The sequence below is a fragment of the Ambystoma mexicanum genome, chromosome 1p (assembly GCF_040938575.1).
Source record: "Ambystoma mexicanum isolate Mex_15411 chromosome 1p, UKY_AmexF1_1, whole genome shotgun sequence".
Taxonomy (NCBI): domain Eukaryota; kingdom Metazoa; phylum Chordata; class Amphibia; order Caudata; family Ambystomatidae; genus Ambystoma; species Ambystoma mexicanum.
In genome coordinates this window covers 972,509,091-972,526,168 of record NC_090921.1, presented here as the reverse complement: position 1 = coordinate 972,526,168, position 17,078 = coordinate 972,509,091, and the positions used below count along the sequence as shown (strand labels likewise).

Genomic DNA, 17,078 nt, shown 5'->3' with positions numbered 1-17,078 from the left:
AATGTTGGTTGTTGACATTTCGTCCAGTCCTGACTTTAGCACTAGCCCTTAGCATTCTTCCATTTGTAGGCCCATATTTGTAAAAGGTAGAAAGAAAAACCGGAAGTTCTAAAGTCCACGTGATGTTAGCTAGAACGTCTGAAGTTTGCCTTAGATGATTTTGGGCAATTGTGAGGGAGTAAAATGTAATTTAGTGACATCTTACGTACCAAACGTTGTGGAAGTACGAAGAGATGGTAAACAGTAGGAGAAAAGGGCATGTAAGATTGGAGGGCAAGAGTGGCAATCCTACCTCTTTCTATGACTCAAGACTGTGGAACGACGTCCCTCTCTCGATCAGACTTGCACAAGCCTACAGTTTTAAAAAATTACTAAAAACACATCTGCTCCCTCTATGTCTCGTGATGACAGCAAGCTGCCAGCTCACTCACAATAGTTGATTATTTATTTGACTAGGTGACCTTGCAAGACTGTCTCAGTCCAAGTACTAAGAGCAATGGTTCTTCCTTGCTTCCCCATCTTTACTCTGACATTGGTGTCTAGTTTTCGGTCCCCACCCAGATCCCAGCCGTCACTCACTGCACTGTTTTGTGAAAGAGATGCTGAGTGTTCCCCACCCACATTGACACTACCTATTGGTCTAATGTATTCCCCTGTAATGATGTAAAAATACGCACAGTCACCCACCTTGGAATTGTGTCCTTACTATAAAAGTAACCACAATAAAAAACAATTCGATCTTGAGTTCCGCCTTATAGGAATTTGAGACAGAGAGTCTGGGTAATGGGCCCTCTGTTGCAGCCTGCCTGCAGACCAGCACCCTTGTCGCATAATTCAAAGAGGATGCCCTAATGGTAAGAGTATATAGACTGGGTGGGATGACCTGGATACCATAGTCAACAGGAAAGGTATGCATCCAGAAAAACACCTACAAGGTTTAAGAAGTTGGAGCTGGGCTGAAAGTCAGAATTCAAACATGGAAAGTAGTGTAATCAGGGCAGTTGTGAGCTACACCTGATCTATCTATGGGGTTTTCCTGACAGTAAGAAAGCAGAAATAGACTGGAGAAATACCAGTTCTGGGTTTCGAGACAGAGTATCCCAGGACAGACAAAGTATAAAACAAAATAATACAAGAAAGCGATTAAGGCATAGCCGCATCCTCCCCATGCATGTGTTTAATAAAACGTACCCATATTTCTTTTAATAACAGTAGGAGTGTGCCTTGGGGGAGGGACATAACGTGGTCATTTCAAAAAGAAGGAGGTGCTTCTGGGATAGTGAAGCTCACAGAGGGGAGGATAGGTGTAGTGCAGTTTCAAACACAGGGAAATGTGTCACGAGGAACTAGGTATCATGAAAGGAGAATCAGAGGGTGGTAGCAGCAACAAGTAAGCGGGCAGGAATGAAAGGTAATTTAAGGTAAGACAGGGAAGCATCACATGAAAGAACAGACAATACTATTCAAATGATAAAGCAAGACAGAATTGAAGAGCTAGAAGGATGGTGAAGCAAGAGAGGGGCAGAGAAGGTAAGGGCAATAAAGCAAGCAAGAGCCGGAGAAAGATGGAGCAATGGCCCAGGAAGCTGGAGCTGCATGGGTAACTGATTGATGTACCTGCTCAGAAAGGATTCAAACTCTTGCACTGCCATCGAGACCATCTTTTGCCGCAGAGAGTCTGAAATAATGGCGGCCACTCTAACATTTTCGTCCAGGATCTGTGAGCGAGGAGGGGGAGACATAATTGAACTTGGATATCCAAAAGATGCCATGCAGCATTTTAGCTTATCACAGACTATTTTCCCACCACACTATGAATGTTGTAATAATCTTCTTGACATTGCCACCCAGGAATTGCAAGCTGAGAGGAGAATATGTATATCAAAGTATTATTCCAGCCCCCAGAGTGCAGTTCCAAAATTTGTGAAATGAGCGGCATAATAAAACCTGGCCTTCTCTAACCGACATTTTACAAGGAGGAGTATGGTGTTAGCCAGATGAAAAGGGCACTTTTCAAAGAAAGCAAATGAGTAGGAAGCGATCCTGGAAAGATGATACCTTTATTTCACACGTTTTCTTTTGCAAGCTTCCAGGGTGACATGGCTATCTTTTTCAGATAGTTAAACAATGCATGAAGAAGGGTTCTACAATGTCTTAACATTAGTCTGCTATCCTTTATTAGGAAAGATCATATTTTGATTTGCGAGTTTTTAGGATCTGGTGATTCAGGAATTGCTCTTAGAAGAGTCTAAATGCATACTTGAGACTATCAAATCCAAACATGTCATAGTCTAACAAGGATATCATCATTTGACAAGTGTTAGCTTTCTTTTTTTTAACTTTATTTAAAACATAGGCAAACCTTACATGCTAGTACAAAAAGCGCTTACAAGACGTTTTGTACAATCTCGCGTTATGGGTCCTATGACAGACTGTGCATACGGAGCCAATAAAGTATTAGCTTTCTAAGGATATCCCTTTGAAGTCTGCTTGATTGACAAACTACCAAACCATCCAAAAAAAAGCGGCCAGGCACTTAACATCAAACCGCAGGACCATGTTTATCACAAAGTCATCATGCCAAGGGGCATAAACACATACAGGACTCCATGATGAAACCCAATGGAAGCCTTCCCTACTCAGACTCTTAGCATATCAGGTGGGCCACATGTTTGCCTTTCAAGCTGCAGAATGATGGAATGCTCTGTGTTTCAGGCTTTGGGGGATAAGAAAGCCTGATTTCTTTCTGAAGACCTCTTAAGACTCACTTATTCATCATGCACAAGTAAAAATTGCCTGCCTCCTTTCCCACTCCCCCCTTTCTTTTTCCCCTCTTCCTTACACAGCTCTGTACTAGCTAACCAGCGACACCATTTACCATAGTCTACCACGCATCACATTTCTGCTTTCTGATGTCGACTGTGTTTGGATGGGTGCTAGGTTTTCCCACACCCCTTTGGTGAGGGATGTGAAGAAACCAATCCTTAGGGGGGACCAGAGTGTTCACCATGTTAGACCAACATTCTTGCAATGTGTAATGTAGCAGAGCAGTCAGGCTTTACTCTTAGGAGGGGCTGGGATTGCACCACACTACAAGTAGTCCCATACACATACAGTAAACAACAACACACACATAATATACTGTTAAATATACATACTTAAATTTAGTATTGAATTAAGGTAAACTGGACACTGTCAAATAAGTACTAGTAAACATATGGCAGCAACATTAACTGTAAAAACACAAAATTAGGGATAGGTCCTAGTTTCTACCTCTCTCAGTGAAACACACTATAACGGGACTAACATAACAGGAAAATACTAGACCTATATAGTTCTTGGAAAGAAGGGTGGGAAATGGAAAAGACACAATGGGAGACAGGCCCAGAGGTCCAACAGACAACACGAAAGATTAGAAAGACAATACTGGGCATAAGTAAGTCACAGTTCACCCTATACGAACTGATAGAAACACTGGAACCTAAAGTGGTTACTGTGAAACTATGAGTTCTGTTAAAATGGATTTTCAGAAACGCCCCGTGGGACGGTTCTGAGAGGCCACCCTAGTCAGTGAACAGGGTAATTGACACTTGGGTCTAATCAAACTCGATTAAGGCAAGTGTGGACCACGCAGCAAGGCAGACTTCAGGAGATATTGGGATGGTATAATAGTACAGTTAAACACACATAGAACAACAAAATAGGTCAAGCAATTCAGGAGTACAATTCAGGAGCATAAATGCTATGTTATTAGGCCTTTAACTCTAAGCAGCTAAAGAAAAACGAAAGTATGTAAACGTAAGTATGTATCACGAAAACACTCTATAAATAGATACGCACAGCTGGTGATCGCAAAGTGAGAACACCTACATTTGACACTTAAAACAGTAAAAGCATGTAAAAATAATTGAAGCAGGTGAAACTTTGAGCAGTAAAGATAAAAGAATGAAATAAAATACTAAACCATATATTGTGTCTTATCAACCTAATGCTCCCTATGACTTAAGCAGTCCTTACCTATGAGGTAAGGAGGCCTAGTGCCTGTAAAAGAGTCAATGTACCTGTATAGGGAGTTGGGAATCTTAAATGTTGCCCTGAACAAGCTTAGGCAAAGCCAACAGATGAGTTCAGTTCCAGATGTAAAGCACTATAGGAGTTGAAAGTAAGTAAACCAGTGTTTGGAGTACTCTCCCAATCCCACCACACGAGGGGTTGCCCTGGGGGGAATCCTTGGCCAAACCTCCACTGATCACGGCCACACAAGGGATAATTAGGGAGTGGCCCTTACACCCAGTGAACCCTATAGTAGGAGGAGGGTGTGAAAGCAGGTATGCAAGGTTGCACCCTAAACTACAATTTCCTGAGTGACCACCTCTGCCATAATCAGAATTGCTGGGGCCACTTACTTCTGTCATTGGTCCTATTGCAGAGGTACAGGGTACGTGGGTAAAGTGTCTGGGATTGTTTTCAGGATTTGGTCTCACTAGACCATGATTCTGCTCTCCGTTGGATGGTTCTGAAGTTCTTCCAGCAAGATGGCCCAAGGACCTCATTACAGCAGCCACTGGAAGGTCCCACAATGATAGGAGTCCCCCAAGACATGACTGAGATGGGCAGGAGTAACGTTCCTCCCAATCAGGGAGCAGCAAGCAAGGATTGTAGCGATGAAGACTCCACTAAAGTAAGACCATTCTTCATGCAGAAGAGCGGCTACATCAGGAGGAATGGTCGACTTGCAGAGCCCAACATGCCAACTGAGGGCAGTGTGTGATGCATCAGAAAGGCCTTGTGTGAAGCTGGACAGGCCACAGGGAAGTCCCAAGACACTTCTGATGGGTTCTGGTTGCAAGCTTCTCGTGCAGGGGTCCAAACTGGTTGGTTCCGCCAGCACCTATGGAGGCCTTCTTGGATTGTTGCACTAGAGGAAGGGCTTTACCAGCACTTGGCTTGGGAAAGCTGGTAATCCTCAGTGGCAGTTTAGGGATCTTCAGCACAGTGTCCTCTTCCTCATGGTCTTGGCTCAGTTGATGATCACAGGAATGGCTGCAGGATTCCTCTTTTTATCCCATCCAACCAATGGTAAAGATCTGCACCATTCAAACGAGCATGGGCTGTCCGATCATGGACAGCCTCTTGCCCCACATCTGCCAAGCAACAGACATCACCTGGCTGGAATGTGGATTGGGACATGACAATCCTATTCCCCATAACCGGCCAGGATGCACATATCTCAGCTTTGTCTGGGATATCCAAGCTGGAGACTGCAAACGTGATTGCCATGTATGGCATTTCTGGACCTGCAAGAGCAGGAAGAAGGCCAAGAAATAAGATGACCAAAGCAAAGGGTGAAAACCATTTGGCAAGGCCATTCTGTGTATATGGTACTGACAAAAATACAATGCTTGGGAGACCTAGAACCTGATAGACTTTATTTTGAAATGTTTGTTTTTCTTTTGTTCTTGGGTCAATAAATCAAATTGGTGGCTTTACAAGGTCCACTCAAAATTGTACTGTTAAGAGTTGTTCCTTGAATTCCTTCTCTGTTCATGGGGACTATTTTGCCTCCGTTGTCAGCTGCTTTTACTATTATGTCTTGATTCTGCTATAATTCATCAAGTGCCTTTTTTCATGATAGGAGAGATTGTTTTTGGTTTTGTGTTTCTCATTGTTGAGATGGATCTGTCTTAAATCCTCCATTACAGCTTTGTTTAAGAGGGTTATACCATTGTCATGTGGTAAGTTTGGAATTAATTTAGATTTGGGTCTAATGTTGCTTTCTTCAACAACGTCAGTGTTGTTTTTCTGTTCTTCAGTGTATTGCTCCAAGGTGTATTCATCTTCTACCCCTTCTAGATTAAATAATGTTGCGGTATTTTTGGCTACGTTGATCTGTATTTTAGATATTGGCTCTTGAGGATCTTCTCTCCAGTCAAACTCTTGTTTAATTGAAAGCAGTCATAGTTGTTCACGGGACTGAAAGTGAGACCGTTGTTTAAAGCTGAAATTAGATGTTTAGATGGAATGATACTTGATAGGTTGAAGACTAAATCTTCCTGCTGTATTGATCATTGTTTTTCCGTGATCTGGTCATGATTCCTGTAGTGTTTTTTTCCTGTGTTTCCTTTGTCTTTAACTCTTCCCTCTTTTGTGTTGTGAAACATGGTGGTTAATGTATTTAGACTTTTGGTTGATTTGTTCACTGATTTGCAATTGCTTGTTGATGTGTTGGTTAATCTAGTGATTTGCTTGTTCCTTCTTAATTCCACTACAAAAGGACTGTCTGGTTCCTGCATTGTGTCTTTTAGGGCTGATTGATTTTTTAGAAAGTGCCTTTCTTGTTCTGTGTCACTACTGTCTGTTTCACTGGCTGATTCTATTTCCGAAGACAGCGGTGTGGAATGGTAGGTTCTTATTATGTATTGTGAGTATTGGTTGTTTTCAGACATTTTAAGTCATGCTTTTTTTGGAAGGTGAAAATCTTTTTCTTTTTATAATCAATTTAATCTCTAATTAATTTTTTCTATTTCTTAAGCTTAAGTTCTGTCGTACATTTCTGCAGTATGTCATCCAGAATGTGCTGATTCTTGTATGTGATTTCCGGTGGGTTTATAGCTATTATTTCTTCTTTGGTTTGTCTGATTACTTCCACTGTTAGTTCATGTACCTTTTCAGATTGGTGGATTAGGCTTTCCATCATCTCTTGGGATGTTCGGATTAATATTTGTCCCAATCATTGAGGGCTATTGTGTCGTCCTCCTCAAAAGTTCGGAAATGCAGATTCTCCCTACTGAAAGGTACGTCTTTAGTGTGTTGTTCTCCCACCATTTTGGCAATTCTTTTTTGGAGAGGTCTCTAGTTTCTCAAACTATTTTTTGAGAGTTGGTGATGGTGATGATGGACTTGCTGATGGTTCATTCAGCGTATGTCTATGTTTTGGGAATAATTTCTCAGATTCTGCATCGCTAGATCCAAATTCTGTTGGCATCTTGGTTGATATTCAAGATTTGTTGTCTTGATGCTATCATAAAGGTATTAATTATGCAGCCAATGGATAACTGTTAAGACATTTGTATTGGAAGAACTTGACAGCAGATGTTTGTTATCCTGTGACACTAAATAAAAATCAATCTTCTTAGGGTGGTCTTTTCGCTTGTTCTGTTAAGATGGATTTTCAGAAACGCCCCGTGGGACGGTTCTAAGAGGCCACCCTAGTCAGTGAACAGGGTAATTGACACTTGGGTCTAATCAAACTCTATTAAGGCAAATGTGGACCACGCAGCAAGGCAGACTTCAGGAGATATTGGGATGGTATAATAGTACAGTTAAACACACATAGAACAATCTTCTTAGGGTGGTCTTTTCACTTGTCTCTACACAAAATTATATTGTGTCTGCCCAACAGGGTGAATGCACTGAAAATAATACAATGTTTGGGAGACGTATGACCTCATTACATGTTTTGCGGTATTCTGGCAGTAAATCCACCAGAATACGCTAAACAGAATTACCATCACCATTACCGCCACTTGATCCTGTGGATTTACCACAGGATTACGAGTGGTGGTAGGCAGTGTAAATACCCATTTCATGGAGTCCATAGGACTCCACTGGGGATTTTTGGTGGAATTACCATGAAGCTGGAGGTAGCTCCTCCACTTTACCCCCAAAAATCGGCAGAATTACGGTTCAGCAATTCCGCTGGTGGTAATTAAGCCAAACTTGAAGGTGGGAAAAATGAAGGTAACAGAGTTACCTCCACTTTTTTCCACACTGCCAAACTCGTAATGAGGCCCTTAGCGCCTGGCAAACTTGCTTTTATTGTTGTTTTCCTTTTGTTCTTGGGGCAATAAATCACATTGATTGCTTTAAAAGGTTCACTCAAAATTTTACTCTGAAGAGTTGTTCCTTGAATTCCTTGTACATTGTCCTTGTTTCCAATCATTCATTTAGTTTGATGTGTCATATGATGTATATATAGTCCTCTCATTTGTTTTCATAAAAACATCTAATTGGTATCTGATATTGTTTAGGATCTCTATTGCTTAATAACTGTACACGTTGACGTGTTTCACCACTGAAAGTGGCTCTTAGGAGGATTTTGGAAGTACTAGGACATCGAAATGAAAATAAGACAGTGTTCTAGTGAACGTAAGTCCTTGATATTATTTTGTATGTCACAAGTAAAAAGGGTCAAAACCTTTTGGATCAATGGTCTGTCTTACGACTTACCTCTCTATCTGTTGAAGCTAGTCCTCATGTTCCTTTTTGTGGGTTATTTACAACAGTACAGAAAAACTTGATTTATCTTGTGTAATTGGAGTTTCTGGCTTAAAGCAGATTTTATTCTGAATGCTACTTCTAGAAATGCTGAAATAGGCTAATGTCCACTGGGAGTCCTTGCAGTAAATAATCTGAGAAAAAAGATGATGTATAATGAGTTCATTACCTTCTCTCTGTAATGCAGTTTGAAAAAAACTCTGGATACAATGATGCAGGCAGCGTTCGTCTGCTATCCAGGTCTTCCAATCTGAGTATATGGTACGCAAAATGTATTATGCTGTAAAAGAAAAGTGTTCGCGGGTACCCAGAAAAGATCTGCTGCCATCAGCCTATCCTGGAAACATCAAAAAGGTAACAAAACATTACTAAGGAAAAGAAAATTAGATATATAGTACCCCTGCAGCAATTCAATGTAAGGTGATGTGAATGGTCAGGAATGAAACTCAGACAGAGGTGATTCATGGTTGTGGCCATGGACTTTTATTTAATAAAGATGGGTGTGGAAAATACCTATCTGTCCCTGCTCTAAGAGGTATTCTCCCTACCTGAATCAAATATAATGGGTTGGTCATTTGTCAGGATGTCCAAAGCAAACTGTCCTGTGTCCAAAGTACTATTCTGACCCTCACATTCTAAAAAATCAACTATAAGGAAAAAATGGAAATGTCTTTGGCCTTAGAAGGTATACACATGTTCGGAAAGGAAAATGCTTAACTCCAATGCAAACGTTCCAGGAGGATAAAGTTCACAGTTCCAGAGAGTGGTTCACTTCCCCTGGATTTCTCTTCACTCAGCTTTATGCTGGTATCTCAAGTTCCTTTAGATTGTAATATAATTAACATACAAAGTAGCTTGGCTGACAGTCTGATTCTTGATAGGCTACCTGGTGTACCCTCCTGCCAGGTTTCTTCTTACTCCTTGATAGGTCTCAATCACACTCTTGGGTTGCTTTCTGGTGTATCCTTATCAGGTTTCTCTCATGTAGTTTATTTTATAGATTGCCCAATTTGTTTTTACCCAGTATACTCTCCTGCCGGGATTCTCTCATATGCAAACACTTCTGCATCTTGGGTGTGCCTGGTATATTCTCCTGCCAGGCCTTTTTTTTAAAAATGCAAACACTTGTTCTCTTATACAAAACACTTATGATTTGAAATGCCTAGGAATGTTCTCCTGCCAGGGCTTTCTCATATGCGCTTTGTGCACACTTTCAAACTTCTTATACTTATTTTGCTCTGTTTTTTAAGAAATATGGCACTTCAAGTTCCTTCACATTTGCTTGATTTACTTCTGTTTGCTTTTGGTCCTGTTGCTGAAATGCACCAATGTTCCCTCTTCCCTCGGGTGGACTCACCTGTTTGCTGTACCGGGAATGGCTTTTCCCGTGGTGAACCTGCAGCAGCTGTTTGGTGTTCTGCTTCCTTCTTTCGGGCTCGCCTCCTCTGCTTGATGGTTCCTGACCTTCCTGCTGCTTTTGGTTGCCTATTCCGTGCTCCCCTGGGCTCCAACAGCGCAGATACTGCTCTTCGGTAGAGCTGCACGCCAGTAGGGCATCCTTCCTTCTTTGGCGTTCCCGCAATGTACCAATCTCTGCAGTCTGCCTCCTTCAGTTTCTCTCCTGAGCCAGTTGACTCCACGGACCTCGCATTCTCCCAGCAGTCTCTCGTTCAGCACCGAGAGGACTCGACCACTCCGGTCATCTCATTCCTGTCTGCTGGCTTTTCAATTTAAATGTCCTGCTGTCCAATATGCGCTCGCAACAACTAGATTGTGGCTTACATTTATTTTTTTATTTTATTTGTAATGCACATCGACAAAGCCAGTAGGCATAAGAGCCCATGGACAGACAGATAAGAAATAACAAATCAGGACAAAAGGCAGGGCAAGTGTGAGCAAGAAATCTAGCAGAAAAGGAGTGTCTTAAGTGCCTGTTTGAATTTCAGAAAGCTGCTATGAGCCCTCAGGTCAGGCAGAAGATCATTCCATAGCCTGGGGGCTGTGTTGGCGAAGGAGTTCTGTGCAACCATGGCCAGTCTTGCCTTGGGGATGAGCAGAATATTCAAGTTGTTTGATCTCAGGACTCTTCTCTCTGGCAACTGGACCACTTTCTGAGCGAGATATCTGGGGACATTTCTGTGGAGGCATTGATGTGTAATACAGTGTGTCCGAAAGATCACTCTCTTTTCCACTGGAAGCCAGTGGAGACCTTGTCTGGCAGCAGAAACATGGTCTGATCATTTGAGACCCTCCACCACTCTCACTGCGTTATTTCGAATGACCTGGAGTCTTGCCAGTTCCCCTTTTCCAATGCCCTGAAGAAGGCTGGAGCAGCAGTCAATGCGGGCCCCAATAACTGCTCTTGAAATTGCCGCACAGTTGGATCTGCTAAGAAAAGGCCTAATCTGGGCCAACAATTTCAGGTAGTAGCCTGTACCGGATACCAGGCCCCTGATATGCGCTTTCATGGAAAGCTCCTGATCCAATAACACCCCCAGGGTCTTCACTTTATTGACTGTGTTAATTTTGCAACCTACAATGTCAAAGGCTTGATATTCATCCCAAGTTTCCTTGTCTGGCCAGCAGTGCCAGCTATTATCAGCTCAGTCTTCTTGGCGTTTACCGCTAACCCATTATCCTTCATCCAGGATTTGATGAGACCAAACACATGGTTAACAGAGATGTTATCTTTGGTGTAGTCCCCAGTAAGGCGAATCAGACACTGAGTATCGTCAGCATAGTTGGCATACTGGGTGCCCTCCCTATCCAACATGTTAAAGAGGGGAGTGGTAAAGATGTTAAACAAAGTGGGGGAGATACATGCCCCCTGTGTCACCCCGCAGGTCGCCAAATAACTCTCGGCCATGGCCTTGTTACAGAAAACCTTGGCCATACGGCCCAGGAGGAATGATTTCACCCATTTAGCCACATTAGGGGAATAAAATGAGGTGCCACTGAGTTTCTGAATCACTATGCCATGGTCTACTACATCAAAAGCAAATGACAAATCTAGTAGCATGAGCATAACTGTACTGCCTTCCTCAAAGTGCTGCAAGATGTTAGATTTAAGATCCAATAGGGTGGCCGCGGTGCCATGTGATTTACGGAAACATTACTGTTTATGACCAAGAAGACTGTGCGTTTCCAGAAAGCCCTGAATCTGAATATATGCCACCCTATCCAGCATGTTGAGTCGAAAAGGGATGTTTGTAATGGGGCGATAGTTCTCCAGCAGAGCTGGGTCAAGGGATGATTTCTTCAGAAGTGGGCAGATCTATGCCTGTTTAATAGACCCCGGTACATTGTCTTCTTGAAAGGAGCAGTTGACAAACTTGTTTTTTATATGCAATAACTAAGCTGCACATGCTTTAACCGTTACTGCTGGGCAGATATCTCCCTTGCATGTAGTAGGCTTAGACTAGCCAGAATGGCCACCAATTCCGTTTGCTACCTCCTTAAAACAGAACGGTGCAGCAATATGTGGGGGGAGATCATAGGGTATAGGGTCTTGCAAAGAGTCCAAGATTGAATAGTTAGTAGAGGTGTTTGCTCTGATTTTTTGAGTTTTTCCCCTTATTGCCTCCCGAATACTAGTGCACCAGTTAGTATCTTTCACAACTTCTGTTGTGATGGAACATGGGGTCTCAAGCTCCTTAACAATCCTAAACAGTTCCCTAGTATAAGAGGGAGCTTCAGTAATACTGTTATCATATAACTTTCTTTTTGCTTTGTAGATGGCAGTCGTGTACTGTTTGGCCGCATTAGAGTAGTCCAATTCACTGGCCATGGATGGCTAATTTTTCCAGTTTTGGAAGGCTTTCTTCTTGTGGTACCTCAGCTTCTGAATCTCATCAGAGAATACCATATCTCTTCCTTTGATGTCATGACATTCCGAATCTATGTAATGACTGCGCCGCCTGTAATTCTACAGATGAGAATTTCAGCTACAATTACACGCGGCATAGTGATCAGATAGATCACTTTCGCCCGCATGCATCCGAACCCGCAATCCTCAAAACCGCACCCCCCCACTTCCCTTTACTGCGGCACACTTCTGTGTGCGCTGCCGACATCCTTGTACCCCTGAGGCATCAGTTCCTCCCACTTCCATTAGGCGTTGCTACGCTGCAGGGTCCTTTTTTAAAGTTTATTTTTAATATTGTCTCCTGGTTACCGAAATGGTAAGCTGAGAACACCCCTGCAATCCCCGACTTCTGTTACTGCATCCAAGGAGAGCGGAGGACACCCCTGCAACCACCGCGCTGCATGGGTGCAGTAATGGAGGTCAGGATCTTTGGACCACGCTCACACGCAGTTTTAGTAATGTTTTGTACGATTCTGACATTCCCCTGTGGGTTACCTCCCTCATATAGCCGCCCCCGGGGTCAGGATCAGGTAGTGGCTGCTGTCTCCATGCCACATGGGGGGAAGCCGCCACTGGGAAAGGAGTGATGACATAATCAGATTCATCACAGTGATATGTGCTACAGTAAAACAATACAGGAATATTGCACAGAGGACTTAGTCCCCTGGCACTGGTAATCATAAGGGCTGAAGAGTACCCTCAAAGCAGGTGAGCAGAGCAAGGAAAGTAAAGCAAACAGACATTACTTATCTCCCAGAGTCAGGATACGTTTCAAGCCATAGCAAATAACTAAGGGTTACATTGATGTCAGAAAAAGAAACGTTGAAAATAGAAACATCTTTCCTAACAAGTTCCCATGGTACAGAATGGACTGTAATTATTTATTACACTACAATCTAAAATAAATCACTGGTACAAACTAAAATTGCAGTTTCTTTTTTAGAAGCTCCAGGAACCCATGGGGGACGTAAGTACCTGTTTAAGTCACTTTTCAAGAGTTTCAAAAGCTTTCAAAGTTCTTCCCACGGACATGAACGGGACATATCCCACTGGCCTGCCTCAGCTACGGGGAAACGTTAGATATGTTTTGCTTTTATCCCACACATTCAACAAGAGAGGCAATCAGTCAGGAAGGAGTCGAAAGCAACGCCGTAAGAAAAGCATTTGTGCAGAGTTCAACAACGAGCATGCCAGAAAAAAATGGTTGCAGAAGGAACACTCGGGTCCACCAAAAATGGTTGCAGACAATTGACATCAGTGGTAGAAGGGGAGGAGCTGAAAAACACATTACTCCAGGATCTACGGGACCCCTGAGCAAAGAACCAACAATGGAATAAGGGCCACAGGACATGGAGGCAGATACTCACAGCACTGGCTGCTCTAATTCAGCACAGGAATGGTGGGTGTACATGTGAGTTTGGGTGTTAGCTGAGAAATCTGGGTAGGTGTCACTCAAACCCACAACTCAGCATGTACACAGAAGAGGAAAGCAAACAGTGTGACATGAACACATTAGAACTCAGCAAGGTTCAAAGATCATCCCAGGAGAGCAGAGCCAATCAGCAAGGAAAACGTCTCACAATTGAGTCAATGGCAGGAGGTGACCTAAGAGGTTCCACGAGGGAGCTGAGCCAAGCAGCAGTAAGTCTTGTGGATTTCTAAGTCAGGAAGAACACGAGACATCCTCTACCTCAGGCGCTTGGGCCAAAGGGAGTTACAAAAGGATCCATCAACTGAAGGCAAGGAAGAGTCCATCAAGTAGTAGTAGTAGTAATAAATATTTATCAAGCACAATCTTCACCAGTGCCAAACCAGTTTCAAGCGCAATACCAACAAACTACAGAACCTCACATAAAACAGAAACAACAGAGATAACATTAATCAGAGTGCCCAAAGGATCATGGCCTTTGTTTTAGAAAACAAACATAAAAGGAAAACAGGTGCTGTTTAAATCATGACCTAAAATACTGGCACGTGGAGCATTTTTGGATGGAAATTGGCAATTTCCAAAGGCAACCATCCAAAGTACATAATTTGTTGCCGTAATGAGTGCTGGTAAATTTTCCCACCACCAGAAAATCCTTAGTGCTTGATCTCAAGGTCGCCATAGGAATATATCTCTGCATCATGTTAGATAGATACTCAGGAGCATGTCCATTAAGAATTTCCCAAATCTGAAGAAAAACCTGAGCTTGAATTTGATCTTCTACTGTCAGCTGTCCCAAAGATAGATGGGCTTGGGAAATGTGGTAGAACTATTTCAACGGAGAGATCACACGCACTGCATGATTTTGAACAGCTTGAAGCTTATACTGTGATTTCTTGGAAACACCTAAATATAGAGACATATACTACTGGACTCTTGAAAGGGTCACTGCCTGAAGTAGAATCCCAAGATGTTTACTAGCCAGCAAAGTATTACACCCACTGATATTAAACAAGTGATAGTGTGCACATTTAACAACTGCATCCACCTGTTAGGCAAACACAGCTGGCTATCAAACGAGACCCCATGTTCATGACTACTTCCATGGCTGATGGAAAAATTCCAAGATTAGAAATCCAATGAAAGGGGAGGGGGACCTTGCCGGTCAGCCAACAAGCAACCCATCTGCCTTATCTCTATTTAGGCGCAAGCAATTGTTCTGCATTTACACCTCCACAATCCTCGGACAACCCCCAACCACTCTAGCACCACTAGATCCCAGTGAAGGTCAAAATTTGTTTGAGACACATTTGCCCAATTCTTTTTATTTTACACCTTTCATCGCAGAAAATGTGGGGGAGACCCATGCAATCCCCCAAATACCCGCCTCTCCCACATTCATATATACTTTAACCTAACCTCCATCTACTTTTGCAGCAAAATTTGTAAAAATAAACAAATGGGCCTCGGACAAATGGGCCTGCAAACAAATGGGCTAATACCGCTTTATCAGCCCAAGACTGACATGCCCCAATGCTAAAATCACAAGAATGTTAGCTATACCACACTGATGAGCCCCAATGAGGGTGAAACCCATATGTGGTTGTTGCAACATTGAGAACTGTAGGTCTGTCCAGCACCTCATCTGGCCTCCTCTGTGCTTGGCAAATATCTTCCTCGAATAAGAAATTCAGAGTAATGTTGATATGCATATTCAGTATAAGATGATATTTTCCATTCACTGTTGTACTACTCACAATGTGGATTTTGCAGTCCCTTATGAGATCTTCACTTCCCAAGAGCTGATGACTGGGTTAGGCCAGGCTTTCTCATGTGCACCCCGCTTCTTCTGCTGGTGGGTTACACTGCTGCTGCCTTTCTTGTTCCGAGTCCTAGACTCCAAACCTTGAAATTGGCAATACTGTGAGTCTTGTCTAACGGCCACCATAGTCTCTCCTTTCCTACCTGACATAGGCCTCATTCTCGTCACATCGCATCTACTGTGATACTGATTTCCATCTATAAATGCTGTATCTCGACCTTTAAGATGATCCAGGAGGCACTTTAGCAAATGCTGATGTGAGTAAGGCATGGTATCGAGCATTAGACACAGGCACCATGGATACAAGTTTCAAAAACCTTTATTTGCAAATTTGATTAGGATGGTAGAATTCCTAACTGGCCCTAACTCTAAAATGGGAGGAATCTCGACCATTAAACAGTAACAAATACATCGAAGTCAGTGTGTTCAAAAATAAAAAGGCCTATACTAAGAAAACCTAACCTTCCCCTCCTTCTCAAGATAACAACTGTGTTGAGCAGAGACGTTTTTATGAGAGGGCAAAAGGGGCACTTGGCCAGGGCCCACACCTTGGAGGGGGCCCCACAAGGCTAGCTGATATGAAGAAGTAAGATTCCATTGTTCAGCAGTCTTAAATAGAACATGTCAGGATATTTTATGGGGTGCTGCTGAGGCTCTAAACCCACTGGGCCTCATTAGGACCCTTGCGGAATGGGTTTAACGGCGCCAGTAAAGGTGCCTGCGCCATTAAACCCATTCCGCCCTATTATGAGGTCCCCTAGCGGGACCCGCAAGGGGACAAGGGAGCTAACAGCGAATGGGAATGGTCCGGGTTTCCTGAATGGGGAAATACCGGGCCCTCCAAAGTCGGAATGGCCCGGTATTTCCCCATTCTGGGACCACGGACCCGGACCCGAGTTTGGAGGCAGCCATGCCCTTCTTAAGGGCATGGCTGCCTCCAAACTCCTAAGGAGACCCATTGCCTTTCTGTTTTGGCAAGTGCATTCTGCCTTGATCAATTCATCATGTATTGCTTTCTGTATTCACTGTGGTGTACTTAGTTTGTGTGTTCCTTATGGCACAACTCTGTAGCATTCTTTCCTTCCTGTGGGAATGATGTTGATCACGTGCAATAGGCATTGGTGAAATGCATATTAATAAATTGAGTGCCACAATGGTTCCGAAGTGAGCTCAGTATGTGATGCGCCCATTGCAGAGATATGTGTTCATATGCAAAATTAGAATATCACATTCCAGCAAGGCTGGCTGAGCCTTTCCTATGTCTGAAGTTTATAAACCTGCCTGCATATGTATTTGGTTTTGCATAACAACATCTGCTATTATCAGCAATGTACCTGTACCAAATAGGGGTTGCTATCAAAACTAACATATCATCCATATGGTGAAGGTCTAGAAATTGGTTTGTTCAAATAGGGTGTTGTAAAACCTAGGTAATTGGCTCCAACGATGGCATAAACTGTTAGTCCAAGAGGTGAATAAGTATCCAAATTCAAGACTATGGAACGAAGCGTTCACGTTTGTATCCTGGATTTGCCAGTAGACGATACAGTGATCCTGGTCAAATCATCTAATATATCTTACATTACCCTGCTGTCTTCTGTGAGGCTTGCCTTCTTGCATGCTGCTGGTATCGTTTAGCACATTACTTGATCTTTCTTCTTATATAGAGCATTTGGTTGGAAGGGTTG

General features: G+C 42.9%; 1 protein-coding gene and 1 long non-coding RNA gene across 4 annotated transcripts in view; one reads left to right on the top strand and one right to left on the bottom strand.

Moving 5' to 3' along the window:
• The window catches only part of EXOC3L1 (exocyst complex component 3 like 1), a 270,326-nt gene that overhangs the window by 55,145 nt on the left and 198,103 nt on the right, over positions 1-17,078 (bottom strand). For all 3 annotated transcript variants that reach the window (XM_069653979.1, XM_069653995.1, XM_069653987.1), the window contains exon 7: positions 1,618-1,718. In XM_069653979.1, the coding sequence (XP_069510080.1) occupies positions 1,618-1,718 (101 nt within the window). The remainder of the gene's footprint in view (positions 1-1,617; positions 1,719-17,078) is intronic.
• Positions 1-17,078, top strand: part of LOC138582587 (uncharacterized) — a 190,377-nt gene that overhangs the window by 172,179 nt on the left and 1,120 nt on the right. The gene's annotated exons all lie outside the window — the stretch shown is intronic.